At 39.0% G+C, this 17,075-nt stretch overlaps 1 protein-coding gene across 4 annotated transcripts in view; it reads left to right on the forward strand.

Annotated features, from left to right (window-relative positions):
- pcnt (pericentrin) overlaps window positions 1-17,075 on the forward strand; it is a 310,379-nt gene that overhangs the window by 292,268 nt on the left and 1,036 nt on the right. For all 4 annotated transcript variants that reach the window (XM_072578710.1, XM_072578712.1, XM_072578709.1 and 1 more), the window contains 6 exons: window positions 685-784; window positions 1,030-1,206; window positions 2,733-2,965; window positions 5,096-5,184; window positions 16,007-16,157; window positions 16,861-16,979. In XM_072578710.1, the coding sequence (XP_072434811.1) occupies window positions 685-784; window positions 1,030-1,206; window positions 2,733-2,965; window positions 5,096-5,184; window positions 16,007-16,157; window positions 16,861-16,979 (869 nt within the window). The remainder of the gene's footprint in view (window positions 1-684; window positions 785-1,029; window positions 1,207-2,732; window positions 2,966-5,095; window positions 5,185-16,006; window positions 16,158-16,860; window positions 16,980-17,075) is intronic.

The following is a 17,075-nucleotide window of genomic DNA, read 5'->3' on the forward strand; positions in this document are numbered from 1 at the left end:
TGGCAAATGGGGCTAGATTAGGTTAGGATATCTGGTCAGCATGGAGGAGTTGGACCAAAGGGTCTATTTCTCTGCTGTACATCTCTATGACTCTATAACACAATATAAATAATGGTATCTCATTATACGATACAAGGTGTATTATAGCATCCCACTAAAAACTATCCCTAAAATATTTTAGAGACTCTCATCTGGGCTACCTTTGCCCAATGTTTGGAGTCTATATGTGGACTAAAATACCTATGATTATTATCTTAGCTTTCTGACAAGCTCCTTCTCTGTATTATGTGCTGTATTTATTTGCTATCAAAATTATAGTGGAAAAAGTTTAAGTAATCAATCAGTTTTCAGGCAATTTTGCAAAAGCCTACCTGTATCAGAAAATCTCTCTTAAAGAGGTACCAGTTTTTTTTTCTTGTTTTACCTGTTTCCTTTTCATTCTCTCTTTTCTCCCTTTCTTTTCCTTCCTTCTCTGGTTTTATCGAACTGGGAATGATTTACCAGTGATTTATCAATGGTCTGTTCTTTGGGAACAAGGTTAAATGGAGAAGTACTTCACATGTCATAAGTTGGAGAAAAGGCAACTCATAGTTTTTAGAATAAAATGAGTCTTCATTTATAAAATATAAGCATTTATTTGAAGGCATGGCAATGAAAGAATGTTCACTCCATTTCTCTTCCTAGGGGGCAGGAAGGACATATCAAACCTGAAGATATAAGAGACCTCTTACAGACTTTGATTGAATCAAACTATGAATCACAGCAGTTCCTTTCTAGCATACAGGTAAGTGAAATAACAACATCCAAAGTTGGGTGTTGAAATGGGTGGATGAGCACCATATGGATGTCTCTGATCTTTGTCAATGCAAAGCAGAATTGAGTCATTAGCTGCAAATCAGACCCAATTACTTTTTGACAAAGTATCATTTAAAACGCTTTCCCTGAGGGTGGAAATTGCAGCATAATTCATTTCAGAACAATCACTTTCCAGCTTTGTCTTTAACATTATTATGTGATCTTGTATTCTAGGAGAAACCAATTGACCACCCACATGTAGCTCTACATATTGAAAGGGCAAATTGGATGAAGGAAAGAAACCGGTTACAGAATTGCTTAAAAGACGCTGAATCAGAATTAGCTAGAGTAATGGCAGAGATTGAAAATCGACCTCTGCGGCAGGATCTTTTGGACCCCTCCAGCATGAAGGTGAGCACCATGAAAATTTGACTTGCACCTCTGTAAAGCATCCAATGTTATATTTTGGAAAATTTAAGGTAGAAACATATTCATATCACTTGTTACAGTTCTAACTTGTATGGTGAAATTCAAGTTATCAGTTTCTTTACTTGAAGAAAATTGCTCTTTTGCTGGTTCTAGTTCCAAAGGGTTTGTTAATAAACCCAAACTTGCCTTTTCTATGGGCAGAGGCCGAGCACTATAATTCCTGGCATGCGCTTGATAGTCCTGACACACATTCAAAGTAGGATGGGCAACACTCGCTAACTCTGGCATTCCTAATGTAGAGATTGGCAGGGGTTGGCCATCCTTAGAGTAGTGTAATGATATGGTAATGATGGTTGAAAACAGATCAAGGAAACCATGGCAGCAGGAATTGGCAAGAGTAGCCACTTGATGGTGCCCCATAAGTGGTCAAGGGACTCAACACTGAATAATATCTGCTATAGCGCTGTCTGGACAATTGGACTCAAGGAAGCTCTGGAGAATATTTAAGCGCTTGAGTTAAGTCTTGGAAGTACCTCTGAGAGCTATGCTGAGCTGTTGGAGCCTACGAAGAAGCCCCAAGAAAAGTTGCTTGTTTTGTCTAGTGGAGAGTAGAAGTGAATTAAACCCCACAAGTCGTGTTCTGTTTTGTGCAATTGAAATGTATAGGAGCTTGGGGAAAACTCAGGAGATCATATTGACAGGGCTAGCTGTCTAAAAGAACTGAAATTGTGCCAGTGATTCAATGCTGGAGTGCAGTCTCTGGAATCCAGTGGAACGCAATCACAGTAGAAGAAATTAGACTACCAGGATATGAGCTGTCATTGAATGTCATCCAAGGTGATGTTGAAGTTAGACGTTTGAGAGGGAAGAGTTAAAATCCCTTGTAAAAGGAGACAATGTTTTAATGAGAACTGAAAGAACTGGATGCTGGAAACTAGAATCGAAGACAGAAGTTGCTGGAAAATCTCAGCAGATCTGTCAGCAACTGTGAAGAGAAATGGGAGTTAACATTTTCGGGTCCAGTGATCCTTGCTCAGGATTGTTTGCTTAAAACCTTGAAGTTTTATTCTCTGAGTGAGTATCTGGGATCTTAAATTTTGTTTTCTTTAAAACAAAACAAAGTTACTGGTCCCTTGCCAGACTGGAACTTAAATTTGGTAGTCTCATGATTTCTAAACAGTAATAAAATCATATCGTAGAGAAAATTTGTTTTGTTCCGTTCTCAGTGGATGGAACAGAGCATTTATTGCACACAGTCACATGATTTGTCCCAATAATAACTATCTATATGCTGCTCACTTCGACACTGTTGTCAGCTGACTTAAACACTTCAATCATTAGTCCTCACTTAGAACTGCAGTGTTAGTTACCTGAGCCACTGTGTTAAGAAGCTGTTCCTGACTGGTCCTTTTTTAATATAGAAATACATTTTATTAATTCTTGTAAGTTCAACTTTGCATGTTGCAACTACCAGTTTTCTCACTAAATTTTGTTACTTGTTACTGCAGATGCAACGGCTTTATGGCAAATACCTCCGAGCTGAAAGCTTCAGGAAGGCATTGGTATATCAGAAGAAGTACCTGTTGCTGCTTCTCGGGGGATTCCAGGAATGTGAACAGGCAACCCTATGTCTAATAGCCCGTATGGGAGTGTACCCTTCTCCCACAGACATTCACGTGCCCACCTGGCGTCCATTAACAAAGTTCCGCTCAGCAGTTAGAGTGGTCATTGCAATATCGAGGTATGAGTTCATTCAAGCTTATGGTAAAGTTATTTTCATTTTGGCTGCAGGCATTTTCTTTCAAATTTCCCCAAATGCTATGTTGCTTCCATGCCTACTAAACTGCTGGCCATTAAATTAATCCTTCCCAACACTTTGAAGAGCAAATTATTTACAATAAGTCAATTCTAAAACTACTGACATCACCTGTCCTCAAAAAAAATTTACCCTGAAAACCTTGTCCTTGTCTTTGAAAACCACTGCTCCATCTCTAAAGGTTTAATTGTTATTTTAATGAATTAGGCTGAGACTTCCTGCAACTCCTTGTATGAATCCCTCAAATAACATTTTCATTCCTACCTGACTACCCAAATTAGAGTCCCAGCTAAATCCACTGTGATTGTTAGCATGGTATGTTATCCCTCCTTGATTCTTAACAGTTACTTATAGATGATTTCGCAATCCTCCTTCAACGTGCCTTTGATGTTGCCCGACTCAGTGGAACTGCCTTTGCTTTGCATGATTATTTGATTATGAATCAGGCAGATCCAACAATGGCTTCCATTCCTGCTCTGCATTTTGTTACTTCTGGAGTTCCACATTACCTGCCTTTGGCCTCCTCTTCTGCATTTAACATGCTGACCCTTAGTCACACTGCTTGCAGACATAAAGTTAATTTTCACATGTACAAGATTTGCAGTAAACTCTCCCTCCCCACTTCTGCTCTTGCATTACACTGAATATTACCAGACTACTTGTCTGAAATCCAATTCTGAATAAGTTGCGTTTATGTCCAGCCACAATCTCCCATACATTAGTTATACATTCCATTTCTTTGCCTGATCACCACTCCATGACAATTCTGGCACATTATTCATCTCAGAATCCGACTTTCAGTGTCACAATGACCTTGTAGATCACTTCTTTCTCTTCCGTTCCTTAACCCATCTACTATTGAAATACTTCAGTCTTAAAGCTTCATTCTATCCCACATCAAGCCTGATGCATCCATTTTCATTGTTGAAGACAACATCAAAATAGTTGTCTTCATTCCTTTTACCTCAGATTTAAAATTCTTATTTTTAAGTTTAAATCCCAAGGTCTGCAAACTTCGGCAGCTAAATGACATACCCCATTCTGAAACTTGCATATTTCCTATACCAGCATCACATAAATCCCGGTTTCTTTTGTGGTATTATTTGAGGATTATGCCCTGCATCATCATGACTCCGTGCTTTGGAATTACCTCCCTAAATCTTTGTGCCCTTCTGTTTCACTCACTTCACTTATTGCTGTCCTTTAAAACCAATTTTATAACAATTATTTGGATTTCTAAATATTCCCTTATTTAAATATTTTCCATTTGTTTATTACACCTACGTGAAGCACCTTAGGATAGCTTTCAACATGAAAGGTCCACACAAATAAAAGCTTTCCTTCATCGTGAAAATACTTTAATATCTTAATACAGCTGAGTGAAATTGGAAATTTTGAGATTATTCTAAGTTTCAAACTTCAGTGTGTCCAGAGGCAGGACAGTGGCTCAGTGTTTAGCACTGCTGCCTCACAGCACCAGAGATCTGTGTTCAATTCCAGTCTTGGGCAACTGTCTGTGTGGAGTTTGCACATTGTCTGCGTGAGTTTCCTCCAGGTGTTCTGGTTGACTCCCACAGTCAAAAGTGTGCAGGTTAGGTGAACTGGTGATACTAAATTGCCCATAATGTTCAGGGGTGTGTAGGTTAGGTGCATTAGTTATGGGAAATGTAGAGTAACAGGGTAGTGGAATAGGCCTGGCTGAGATACTCTTCAGAAGGGTAGTGTGGACTTGTTGGGCCAAATGGCCCCTGTTTCCACACTGTGGGGATTCTATGATTCTATGTCATTTTTACTATGGTGACAGATATATTCTTCACTGTTGTTTTCCTGGGTTATTTACTTGTCCTTTGGTGCTTGGGCATAGTTTGAGCATTTGCCTGGCTGTGGAGGCAAAAATCACTCACTAGTCAAGAATAGTTGAGTAAGAAAATAGCAACTCGATGCCTTTTCCATAGGTTGGGTTTTATGTGGATTGAACAAGCAAAATGTTAATATTTGTATGTGAGATTTGATGTAACTTGGTTCAATATTTTTATGTTCCATTTTGCACATCAGGCTGAAATTTCTTGTGAAGAAATGGCAGAAAGCGACAAGGAAAGGTCTGTATCCTGCCCCCACAGCAAACAATATTGGAGGTGGCCAAGGTATGTTTTCTTTTCTCCAAACTATGAGACCTAATGATGTTTGGGTGGGTGAAGTCTCATCCTATGTGTTTTTAATGTATATTTTTGTACATGTTAGGAGGAACTTAATTTTCATGAAATTATTTAATAAAGGTAAGGAATAAGAAAATTGTTTAAAGGCAAAATACTGCAGATGTTGATAAGATCTGGCAGCATCTGTAAAAGGAAACAGTTGATATTTTGAGTCTCGTATGACTACTTCATAACCCTGTTTACCTTTCACCATACAAGGTGATATTTTATCAAGTTTCCATTTATTTAAGAAGTGAAGTATTTTGCACAAAGACCAAAAGGGGAAAGAGTTCATCCAATAATATTCATTTTTTTCACTGCACTTCCAGCCATTTACAAATACTGATTTATGTGTTCCTTTCAATACAGTATAGTTTCATAGTGACAAATGGTTCATATGGCATATATTTGAGTGCCTGTGTTCATTATGTAGGCAAAATAATTTCTCCACAAGGTAAATCTTTAAGGCTGCATGGTAGCTTAGAATCAAGCGTAACTAAGAAAAGGAAAGCATTCAATGCGCTGTGCCTCTGCTGGTTCCTTGAAAAAGCTAGCCAATTAAACGCGCAGTCATGTTCTTTTGATAGAGTCCTGCAAGCTTTCCACTTCGTGTTTGGGGAACTGGGGTTCATGTGAATAGGAGCTTACCAGACATTTTGAGAGAATAGTTAACAAACCATATGAGATGTCTAGGTTCATGAATAACTGGTGTTGAGTACGATAAGCAACACAGTTATGCTAAAGCTTCGTAAAGCTCTGGTTAGACCACGACCAGAGTATTATGCCCATTTTTGACCATTATACATTGGGAAAGACATGAGCGCTCTTTAAGAAGTTGCAGATTTACCAGAATGATTCCAAGCATAAGGGAGTTTAGTTGCAAGGTTCTATGCACATTGAAGAATGTGGAGTGATAGAGCAATGGAGATTGAAAAGAGATTTGATGGAGATCTACAATATTATGATTTGTGGAACCTACCAGGGCTAGGGAGTACAGACTTGAGCTCCAATGCACAAATTTTCTGGAGCTAGGAAAGAAATTAAAAAGAAGGACCTCATCTGTGGATTGCTTCCAGTGCTGTGTGTGGCTAAAAGCATGCTGCAGAATAGACAGTTTCAGATTCATGGGATATTGGAACTAGTTTTGGAGCAGGGGACATCTACCAAAAGCTTGAAGGTTGGGCGCAATTTAGAATCCAGCAAAGGATAATAAAAGAAACAGATGATAAAGAAGAAGAAAAGAGAATATTGATGCAATCTAGTGAAAAACAAAGATGGATGTTGTAAAGGCATGTGGAAAGAAAAAATTAGTGAGGACAAATGCAAGCTCATTACAGGTGGATACAGCAGATTTTACAGTGGAAGATTACATAGAAAAGCTCCCAGAAACACTGAATAACCATGAGACTTGCGAAACTGAGGAACTGAAGAAACTAGTAATAATAAAAAGGTCATATTTGCAAAGTTTGCTGGATGGAAGAATTATTTTTTTAATCCTGTAGACCAGATGAGCTTCATTCCAGAGTATTGAAGGTGGTAACTATAGAGACAGTGAATGTATGGTAGTTACCTTTCATAATTCTACAGAATCTGTAAAGGTTCTGCAGTGTAGATAAACGAGAACCAGTGAATGTGACATAGAACATAGAACATAGAACAATACAGCACAGAACAGGCCCTTCGGCCCACGATGTTGTGCCGCACTTCTATCCTAGATTAAGCACCCATCCATGTACCTATCCAAATGCCACTTAAAGGTCGCCAATGAATCTGACTCTACCACTCCCTCGGGCAGCGCATTCCATGCCCCCACCACTCTCTGGGTAAAGAACCCACCCCTGACATCTCCCCTATACCTTCCACCCTTCACCTTAAATTTATGTCCCCTTGTAACACTCTGTTGTACCCGGGGAAAAAGTTTCTGACTGTCTACTCTATCTATTCCTCTGATCATCTTATAAACCTCTATCAAGTCACCCCTCATCCTTCGCCGTTCCAACGAGAAAAGGCCGAGAACTCTCAACCTATCCTCGTACGACCTACTCTCCATTCCAGGCAACATCCTGGTAAATCTTCTCTGCACCCTCTCCAAAGCTTCCACATCTTTCCTAAAGTGAGGCGACCAGAACTGCACACAGTACTCCAAATGTGGCCTAACCAAAGTCCTGTACAGCTGCAACATCACCTCACGACTCTTGAATTCAATCCCTCTGCTAATGAACGATAATACTCCATAGGCCTTCTTACAAACTCTATCCACCTGAGTGGCAACCTTCAAAGATCTATGTACATAGACCCCAAGATCCCTCTGTTCCTCCACCTGACCAAGAACCCTACCATTAACCCTGTATTCCGCATTCTTATTTGTTCTTCCAAAATGGACAACCTCACACTTGGCAGGGTTGAACTCCATCTGCCACTCCTCAGCCCAGCTCTGCATCATATCTAAGTCCCTCTGCAGCCGACAACAGCCCTCCTCACTGTCCACAACTCCACCTATCTTTGTATCATCTGCAAATTTACTGACCCACCCTTCGACTCCCTCCTCTAAGTCATTAATAAAAATTACAAACAGCAGAGGACCCAGAACTGATCCCTGCGGAACTCCACTTGTAACTGGACTCCATGCTGAATATTTACCATCTACCACCACTCTCTGACTTCGACCGGTTAGCCAGTTTTCTATCCAATTGGCCAAATTTCCCTCTATCCCATGCCTCCTGACTTTCCGCATAAGCCTACCATGGGGAACCTTATCAAATGCCTTACTAAAATCCATGTACACTACATCCACTGCTCTACCCTCATCCACATGCTTGGTCACCTCCTCGAAGAATTCAATAAGACTTGTAAGGCAAGACCTACCCTTCACAAATCCGTGCTGGCTGTCCCTAATCAAGCAGTGTCTTTCCAGATACTCGTCAATCCTATCCCTCAGTACCCTTTCCATTACTTTGCCTACCACAGAAGTAAGACTAACTGGCCTGTAATTCCCGGGGTTATCCCTATTCCCTTTTTTGAACAGGGGCACAACATTCGCTACTCTCCAGTCCCCTGGTACCACCCCTGTTGCCAGTGAAGACTTTTTGATTTTCAGAAGGTTTTCAATTAGATCCTCCAAGGGAGTTCAGCAAAACAATATCATAGAGCTTGTGAGAAGATTTGTAGCTTGGGTGCTTGTTGTTGTGGTTCTGTTCGCCGAGCTGGGAATTTGTGTTGTAGACATTTCGTCCCCTGTCTAGGTGACATCCTCAGTGACTGGGAGCCTCCTGTGAAACGTCTGCAACGCAAATTCCCAGCTTGCCGAACAGAACCACAACAATATCATAGAGCACATGGGATTAGAGGTAATACACTACAATGGATTGAAAATTGGTTAACCGGCAGAAAGCAGACAGTAGGAATAAACAGATTATTCTCAGGATGGACGATTGTTACCACTGGGGTATTGCAAAGATCAGTGATAGAGCCACAACTGTTCACAATCTGCTTTAGATCTGGGTACTGGTTGTAATATTGCCAAATCTGTTCTTGACACAAAACTAATTGGGAATGCAAGGTATGAGGCACTGCATGCAGATTAGTGAATGGGCCAGAACATGGCAGATGCAATGTCATGTGAATAACTATTACAATTTTCACTTTGGAAGGAAAAACAGAAGGGCAGAGTTTTTCTGAAATGGCTAGAGGTCACAAAATGTTGACGTGCAAAAGGACACAAGTGTCATAGAGTCATACAGCACAGAAACAGACCCTTCAATCCAAACACTCCAAGCTGACCCAAACTAAAAAAAAGTCCCACCTCCTGAACTTGGCCCATATCCTTCCAAACATTTCTTGCTCACATAATTATCCAAATGTCTTTTAAACATAGTAACTGTACACGCATTCACCACTTCCTCTAGAAGTTGATTCCACTTATGAACCACTCTGTGTAAAAAAAAAGTTGCCCCTCATGTGTCATTCAAATTTTTTTCTCTTCTCACATTAAAAATATGCCCTTTAGTCTTGAAATACCCAACCCTAGGGAAAATCCACCTGCCATGCACCTTATCTATACCTCTCATGATTTTATATACCTCTTGACGGTCACCCTTCAATCTTGTACACTCCAGTGAAAAAAGTCTCCGCCTATCCAGCCTCTGCTTATAACCCAAATCCTCATTCCTGGCAGCATCCTGGTAAATCTTTTCTGAAAAACTAACCTGCAGATGAAGCAAGCAGTTAGCAAGGCAAATGGTCTGTCGGCCTTTAATGTACTTTCCCAATCTAGTATAGTTAACTTGCTGGTCATACCTTCATAGTTAACATTGTTGAGATTTTACAATCCCAATTTCAGAATGAATTTATCACATTTAAACATAATGTGAAATTCTGAATTATGGCTAATATTTCACAAAAGCTCTTGTAGTGTAAGAATATTTATTAACTGTTTTTTTAACAATTATTAGAAGTAGTAATAGTAGAGCAGTCATGGAAACATTAGCCTGCTCTGCTATCCCATATGATCATAGCTGATCGTTGGTTCAATATCCTAATCCCACCCTCCTTCCATATTCCTTGATCCTTTTAGCCACAAGAGTTATACCTACCACCACCTTGAAAAAATACAATGGTTTAGCTTCAAACACTTTCTGTGGTGGTGAATTCCACAAGCTGTCCATTCCTTAATGAAGAAATTTCACCTCATCTCAGTCCTAAAAGGTTACCTGTTATCTTTAAATTATGACCCCTTGCTCTGGACTAAGCCATCATCCTTCCTTGCATGTAATCTGTTTAGTCCTATTGGAATTGTATAGTTTTTTGAGATTCCCCTGCATTCTTCTCAGCTCCAGTACCTATGATCCTAACCAATCTCTCCCCATATGTCAGTCCTGCCATCCCAGGAATCAATTTGGTAAACCTTTGCTGCATTCCCTCTGTAGCAACAACATCCTTCCTCAGATAAGGAGTCCTAAACTGCACGCACTATTCTGGGTGTGGCCTAACCAATGCACTATACAATTGCATCAAGACATCCTTGTTCCTGTACTCAAATACTCTTACTATGAAGGCCATAATGCGGTTCAGCTTCTTAACTGCTTGCTGCACCTGCATGCATACAGCAACTGGTACATGAGGACATAGGTCTCGTTGGACCTATCTTTCTCTTAATTTAGAGCCAATCAGATAATAATCTGCCTTCCTATTTTTCCTACCAAAGAAATTTCACATTTATCTACACTATCCTGCATCTTGCCAGAATTATTCTTCAGCATGTGAGAGTAGTGAGGTAGTTGATCCTGAGAACAGGTTCCTGAATTTTAATAAAGGAAACTACAATTGTATAAGGCATGAGTTGGCAATGATGGATTGGGAAATGTTACTGAAAGGAATAACAATGGATAGGCAACGGCAAACATCAAAGAGCAACTGGGTGAAACACAAAAAAAAGGATTCTTGTCTGAGGCAAGAGTAAAAGGAGAACAGTGCCCAAACCATGGCTTATGAAGGAAGAAAAAGAAGGAAATTAGATGCAAAAAAGAGGCATACACATTGGCAAGAAAAGTCGATAGATTTGAGGATTCGGAGCAAGTTAGAAGCCAGCAAAAGAGGACCAAGGGATTCATTAAGAACGGGAAAATAGGGTATGAGAGTAAGTGGAGAACATTAGAACTGATTGTGAAAGTTTCTATGGTTACATAAAAGGAAAAAATAGATGGAAACTAATGTAAGTCCCTTACGGTCAGAAATGGGCAATTTATAATCGGGAACAAAAAATTAGTTGATTAACTAAATTAATTCTTTGCTTCTGCCTTCACAAAGGTGGACACAAATAACATACGATGAAGAATACAGAGTTTAGTAAGAGGGAGAAACAGAAGGAAATCTATATTAATAGAGAAATTAATTTGGAGAAATTGATAGGATTGAAGACATAAATCCCCAGTGCCTAATAATGTATCTTGCAGAGTATTTATGGATGTGGCCCTAGAAATTGCATAATCATTGGTGGTCGTCTTCCTAAATTCTTTAGATTCGAACCGTTCCTCCAGATCTTAGGTTGGGTAATGTAATCCACTCCTTAAAAATGAAGGTAGCGAGAAAACGGAATTATAGGCCAGTGAGTCAGTAGTGGGGAAGATGCTAGCATATAATAAAGGATTTCAAAATAGGAAAATAGTGGTAGAATAAGACACAGCATGGATTAACAAAAGGGAAATTATGCTTGAGAAATCTACTGGAATTTTTCAAAATGTGGTTCACTGAGATTTTCAGAAGGCTTTTGACAAAGTCCCACATAAGGGATTGATGTGTAAAATGAAAGCACATTGGATTGGGTGTAGTGTATTGAGTTGCGTATAAAATTGCTTAACAAACAGGAAACAAAGAGTCGGAATAAATAAGACAGGGCCTGTAGTTGGGAAATGGAGTTTGGATTGGAGACCAAAAATAGTGGCTTCTGACTTTCTAATATTTAATTGGAGAAAATTTCTGCTCATTAATAATGGTTGTCTGATCATCATTTCAATAATTCAGCAGCAGTAAATGAGTTACGCATGACATAAGGTTGAGCTGTTCAGTGGAATATTTAATTTGGTAATCCAGATAGCCAAATACTTTTAGCAAAAAACAGGATAACAAAATAGGTTCTATTAATTTGGAGACATACTTGGTTAATACTTTAATGTTGTTGCACTGTGAGTATGACAGTTATAATCTTGTGATCTTTTGTCATCTTATCTTCCTCATGCAATGAAGATTTTAAGTAACTTTAAAGTATTTTAAACCACATGTATGTTGTATACATGATATTCCCTCTTCCCCTGTATCGCTCATTCACAGTGCCTCCTGCTTATTTTTCAAGTACGTTACTGACCATTCAGCTTCTGTCACTTTAGAACTCACTTTCAGCAGGGTAAAGTCAGAGGTCTTGTTGTCACCCAGGAGTTTTACAACAGTTCCATCTTCTACCTAAGTTCCTAAATAAATTCTCTTAAGCTGACTTGATTATAACAACTGCTTCCAGGGAAATGGTTAATGAACTTGAGGCTGGTGCTCTCTGATCCTCTCGGATTGAAGGTTAGGGAAGCATTCAGAAATGCTGAAATCCTTTCAGAGCTTGGAGAGTTTTTGTCACTGAAATCCAGATTTTTGTTATTTATTTGTTTGGAAATCTGGAGTGAAATTTCAATTCAGAAGATTTCCGTTCACTCCACATTATACTTTTTGAAGACCTAAAACGTTGTAGGTGTGGCTTCACACGCATCTATAATTGATCTGTTGGTAGCTAATGTTAGCAAGTTTGGTCCAGGAAAAGATCTGTATTTAGATAGCTATGGAAAAAAAAGTCATTGTCAGCAGAACATGCTGCATTCCGTTCAATCCAACCATGAGGTTCTCCTCTCTGAATATGACTAAGTTATTTACCAAAGCTTGTTAACTTAGAATAATTTGGAATTCTAAAGTTGGAAATAAAGCACTGTGGTCCTCTTTTGCTCAGATCACAGGCTTAACATATTTAGAACATAATCAATGGTGAGAAACAAATCAGCGACCCCTCTCTTCCCACTGTCACCTCCAAGTATTTAAATTTAATACCACTTACTCCAAACTTCACTTTTTTTTTTAAGATTGACTTAAAGGTTGATTTTAAAGGACTGGATAATTCTGCTGACTGAAAAACTCTCCACATAACAACATAATGCACAAGAAATTAAAAAGGAATATTCAGACCTACCATTCCTTAAAATCACGGCTGATCTGCCCTAAATCTTAACTCCTGTTTCGTCCCAGTTCCTCATAGCCGTGAACTCCTCTATTTCAAAAAATCTATTTACCTCTTACTATTTTGTGATCTACCCTCCACTGTTCTCTGTGGTGAAGAATTCCATTCACAACCCTCTGGGAGAAGAAGCTCCTTGATATTTCACTTTTAAATGTGTTCCCTTATTCTGTAACTGCGTGCCCTATTTCAAGATGTCCTCCACTACTGGAAAGATCTTCATAACCTGTGCCCTGTCAAACCCCTTCAAAATACCGTATAATGATAAGATCACTCCCTCATTCTTCAAAAATTGAATGAATGAAGTCTCAACCTGTTTAGCTGTTCTTGATCATTCACCCTTTTCAAACACAGGAATCAACCTAGTGATTCTCTGTTGAATTGCCTGCATTGCTAATATTTTCTTAAATACAGGATAAAAACTGTACACACTATCCTTCCCTTTTTTTAAACTCCAACTGTGGAGCAAAGAAGGCCAGATTCCATTTGTATTAATTACTTACTGCACCTACATGCTAACCTTTCATGTTCATGCACAAGAACACCTGAATCCCTCTGTGCTGTGCTTTTCTTGGAATCTATCTCAATTTAAATGATCTGCCTTTTGATTCTCTAACCAAACTTCTCACTTTTCTGTAATAAACCCCATCTACCAAATTTTTGCCCATTCACTCAATCTGTCTGTAACCCCTTACAGACTCATTATGCCTCATCACAACATGCCTTCCAACTTATTTTTGTATTGTCAGCTAATTTGAATACATTACACTGTCCTCTCTTCCAAGTCATTAATATAAATAGAAAAAAATTGAGGCCCCAGGATTGATGTTCGTGGCAATCCACTAGTTATGTCTTTCCAATTTAAAAAGACCTATTAATCCTGACTGTTAATCTTCTGCATGTTGATTTCTGTCCATACAAGACATTACCCCAATACCATGAGCTCCTAGTAACTTTTTATGTAGCACCTTATCTAATGTCTTCTGGGAATCCAATTACACAACATCTGCCTGTTTCTTTTTATCAACTGTGCTTGTTTTCTCCTCAAAGAACTCGAGCAAATTTGTGAAATATGATTTCCCATTTTAAAAAAAACATGTTCACTCTCTGATTACATGAAGCGTTTCTAAATGTCTTGTTTTTTTTTCCTCAATACTGGAACCTAGCATCTTCCCAACAATTGATTATATGCTAATTGGTCTGTAGTTTCCTTCTTTCTGTCTCTTTCCATTCTTGAGCAGTGGCAATTTTCCAAATCTGCTGGAACCTCCCAGAATTCATTGAGTTTTAGAATATTTCAAACAACACCACCACTGAGCCGTGCGGCCACTTCCTTAAAACCTCTGGGTGCATGCCATCAGCTTAACTGCCTTCAGTCCATTAGTTAGTAAAAATATTTTCCAAGTCCTCAAGTTTCATTTGGCTACAGATAGAATTTTAAAAACACGATGAAATGCCTCTTGTATTAGAATAACACAAAGCACGTTGCTTTGATTGAAGAGAAGCAAGCCAAACTCATCCAACATACTGGACTGCTTTTAGTCTTCACAACACAAATACTAGGTAGAGCCAGCTGTAAATCCTGAAACTGGTAAACAACCGCAGCAAGAAACTGTTGTCACCAACTGAAAGGAAAATATAGCAACAGTTATGCACTATTTAGTCAGCTCCATGGCCACAATGTTATCTAATTTGACAAGTGTGGAGAACACCTCGTTAAGACTACTACACTCAACAACTGGGCCTTGGTGAATGCTGTTGGAAACATCAGTAGTATATTTTCTCTTCAGCTTAAATTTAAGAACTGCTTTAAAAAAAGTTTATTTTCCCTGGATGAACTTCACCGCCCTGGCATGAGGAACATTTAAGTTGAAGAAAAAGCAATTTGCCTACTCAATACATATCATCCGGACTGATGCAAAAACATATGCACTGAGCTGTTGCAAGCATCTCATTGGATAACAGAAAGTACAGATTGTTTTATGTCTGCAGTTGCACTTCGAATTGTTGTAATTAAGGTTTAAAATACATGATGATCATTTGGGAACTTGAGTCCTAAAGTGGGTAACAGATGTATAGTTTTAAGTTTGATTTAAATTTCTATATTGTGTGTTTATTGTTGTTGTTCCATTTCAAATTTGTGGTGCAAAGATAGCTGAAATTTGTTAATGTGTGCATTCTTAATAAGAGTTTACAGTGTTGGAGTACAGCTTGAGGTGAACAGTTTTTAGTGCATTAAAAACATGGGTAGAATGGAGAATAAAATTAGCTATTCCCAGCAACAAGGTGCCCATTGACGTGGGGGGGGGCAAAGAAGGAAACAACTTCATTTTAGAAAGACAATGTGTACAAGTTCAATCAGAGTTTCAATCTCCAGAAATGTCAAAGGTGGAGAAAGATTCCCGAGTTGCTTAGAAGAAAGCTCCAGAACAAGATAAGTGCCAGACTGTGGCAAACTTGGGTGTTTGCTTTGGAAGTGCTCAGGAGTCGATGAGTAGAAAGGTCCAGAAAACAATTAATATTGTATCAGCCAAACAAGGAACTCTGAAGTCAAGGATGACCTCGATGTTTGAGTATGTGTAAGATGGTTGTTGAATTCAGAGTTGAATCTTTATTTGATGTTGTAGTAAAATATTTTAAATGGTTCTTGTATAGGATAAGTTGTTTATTCCTTTTGCATGAAATAAGCTTTGATATTCTTTTGTTAAAAATACATTGGCACCCTCTTGTGAATATGTTAAGTGACTGACCTCCATTGTAAATAAATTGCAAAGAATCTGAGATCTGACTTGTCCAGTGTTATTATCAGCTGGGATCATAACACTAATTAAACAAAGTGAGTGGGCATCGAGTAAATGATGTTGTGTCACTGATTGGAAAAACATATTTATAGATTACTATCCAGAGCAAGTTAATCACATAAGAGGGAGAATGCTTTTCTGTGGATCGTGTTTTTATAGAAGCAAGTGAACTGTGAATGTCATAAATATTTGTTTCTGTTTCTAGCTCAGACAGTTAAGACAGAACTATTTCGCCAGCAGCAGCCAGCATTGACTCACATCATGAATTCACCACCAACCAGAGACAGTGTGTCCAACCGACGACTTAATGCTTCAAGTCAACAATTGCCAAAGTCCCCATATCGATCACAAATCAGGTGAGCCACCAAACTATACCTGCATATCTTGGATGCATGATTAAAATCTGAAAACAATTCTAACATGCTCTGTAAACTTGAATCTGAGGTTTTTAGCCTTGTTATCTCATGGTAGATACACTCAAATGTCTCATATTACCAGTCATATTTGAGATCAGAATTATGATGGCTGGGAGTTTAACGGCTACACCTCCAAAAATTCTGGTTTCCCACTGTTTAGGGAATACTACAATTTGACTATCTTGGGTCCAAATTGGATGGCCTCAGTTCCCCAAATTGAAATCTGTTACAGTTTGATCTGTCCACCCATTATTGTATTTTCAGAATAGAAATTAGTTTCACTCTGAGGATTATAATTGCAGTCTAACCTACTGTATAACCTAACCTGATGGGTGGCACGGGCTCATTGTAGCCCGTGCCACCCATCACATTCATGACCAGCATCAGTGCATGACTTTACTCTGATGGTAACAAAAATAGCAATTACTGGAAAAGTTCCGCAGGTCTGGCAGCATCTGTGGAGAGAAATTAGAGTTAACAATCTAACAATCCAAAATATTGACTATTTCTCTCCACAGATGCTGCCAGACCTGCTGAGCTTTTCCAGCAATTTCTATTTTTGTTTCTAATTTCCAGCTTCTGCAGTCCTTTCAGTTTTTATTCAGGCTGATGGTGACACCGACACATCTTTTATAAATGTCAGGTCTCATTTCTCTCCTGGAGGAGGGCCCGACCAGTCGAGCCTCTCAAGCAGTCAAGACCCTGAACGCTCACTCACTGAATATATCCAGAGACTCGAAGCGATCCAGCAGCGGCTTGGAGGTACACAACCACTTTACTGTCAATACTCTATCTGCTCAGTCACAACAGCCTGAATCACTTGGTGTGTGAGATTTGCTTTTACAGTTTGAGTTTGAT

The sequence above is a fragment of the Chiloscyllium punctatum genome, chromosome 10 (assembly GCF_047496795.1).
Source record: "Chiloscyllium punctatum isolate Juve2018m chromosome 10, sChiPun1.3, whole genome shotgun sequence".
Lineage (NCBI taxonomy): Eukaryota > Metazoa > Chordata > Chondrichthyes > Orectolobiformes > Hemiscylliidae > Chiloscyllium > Chiloscyllium punctatum.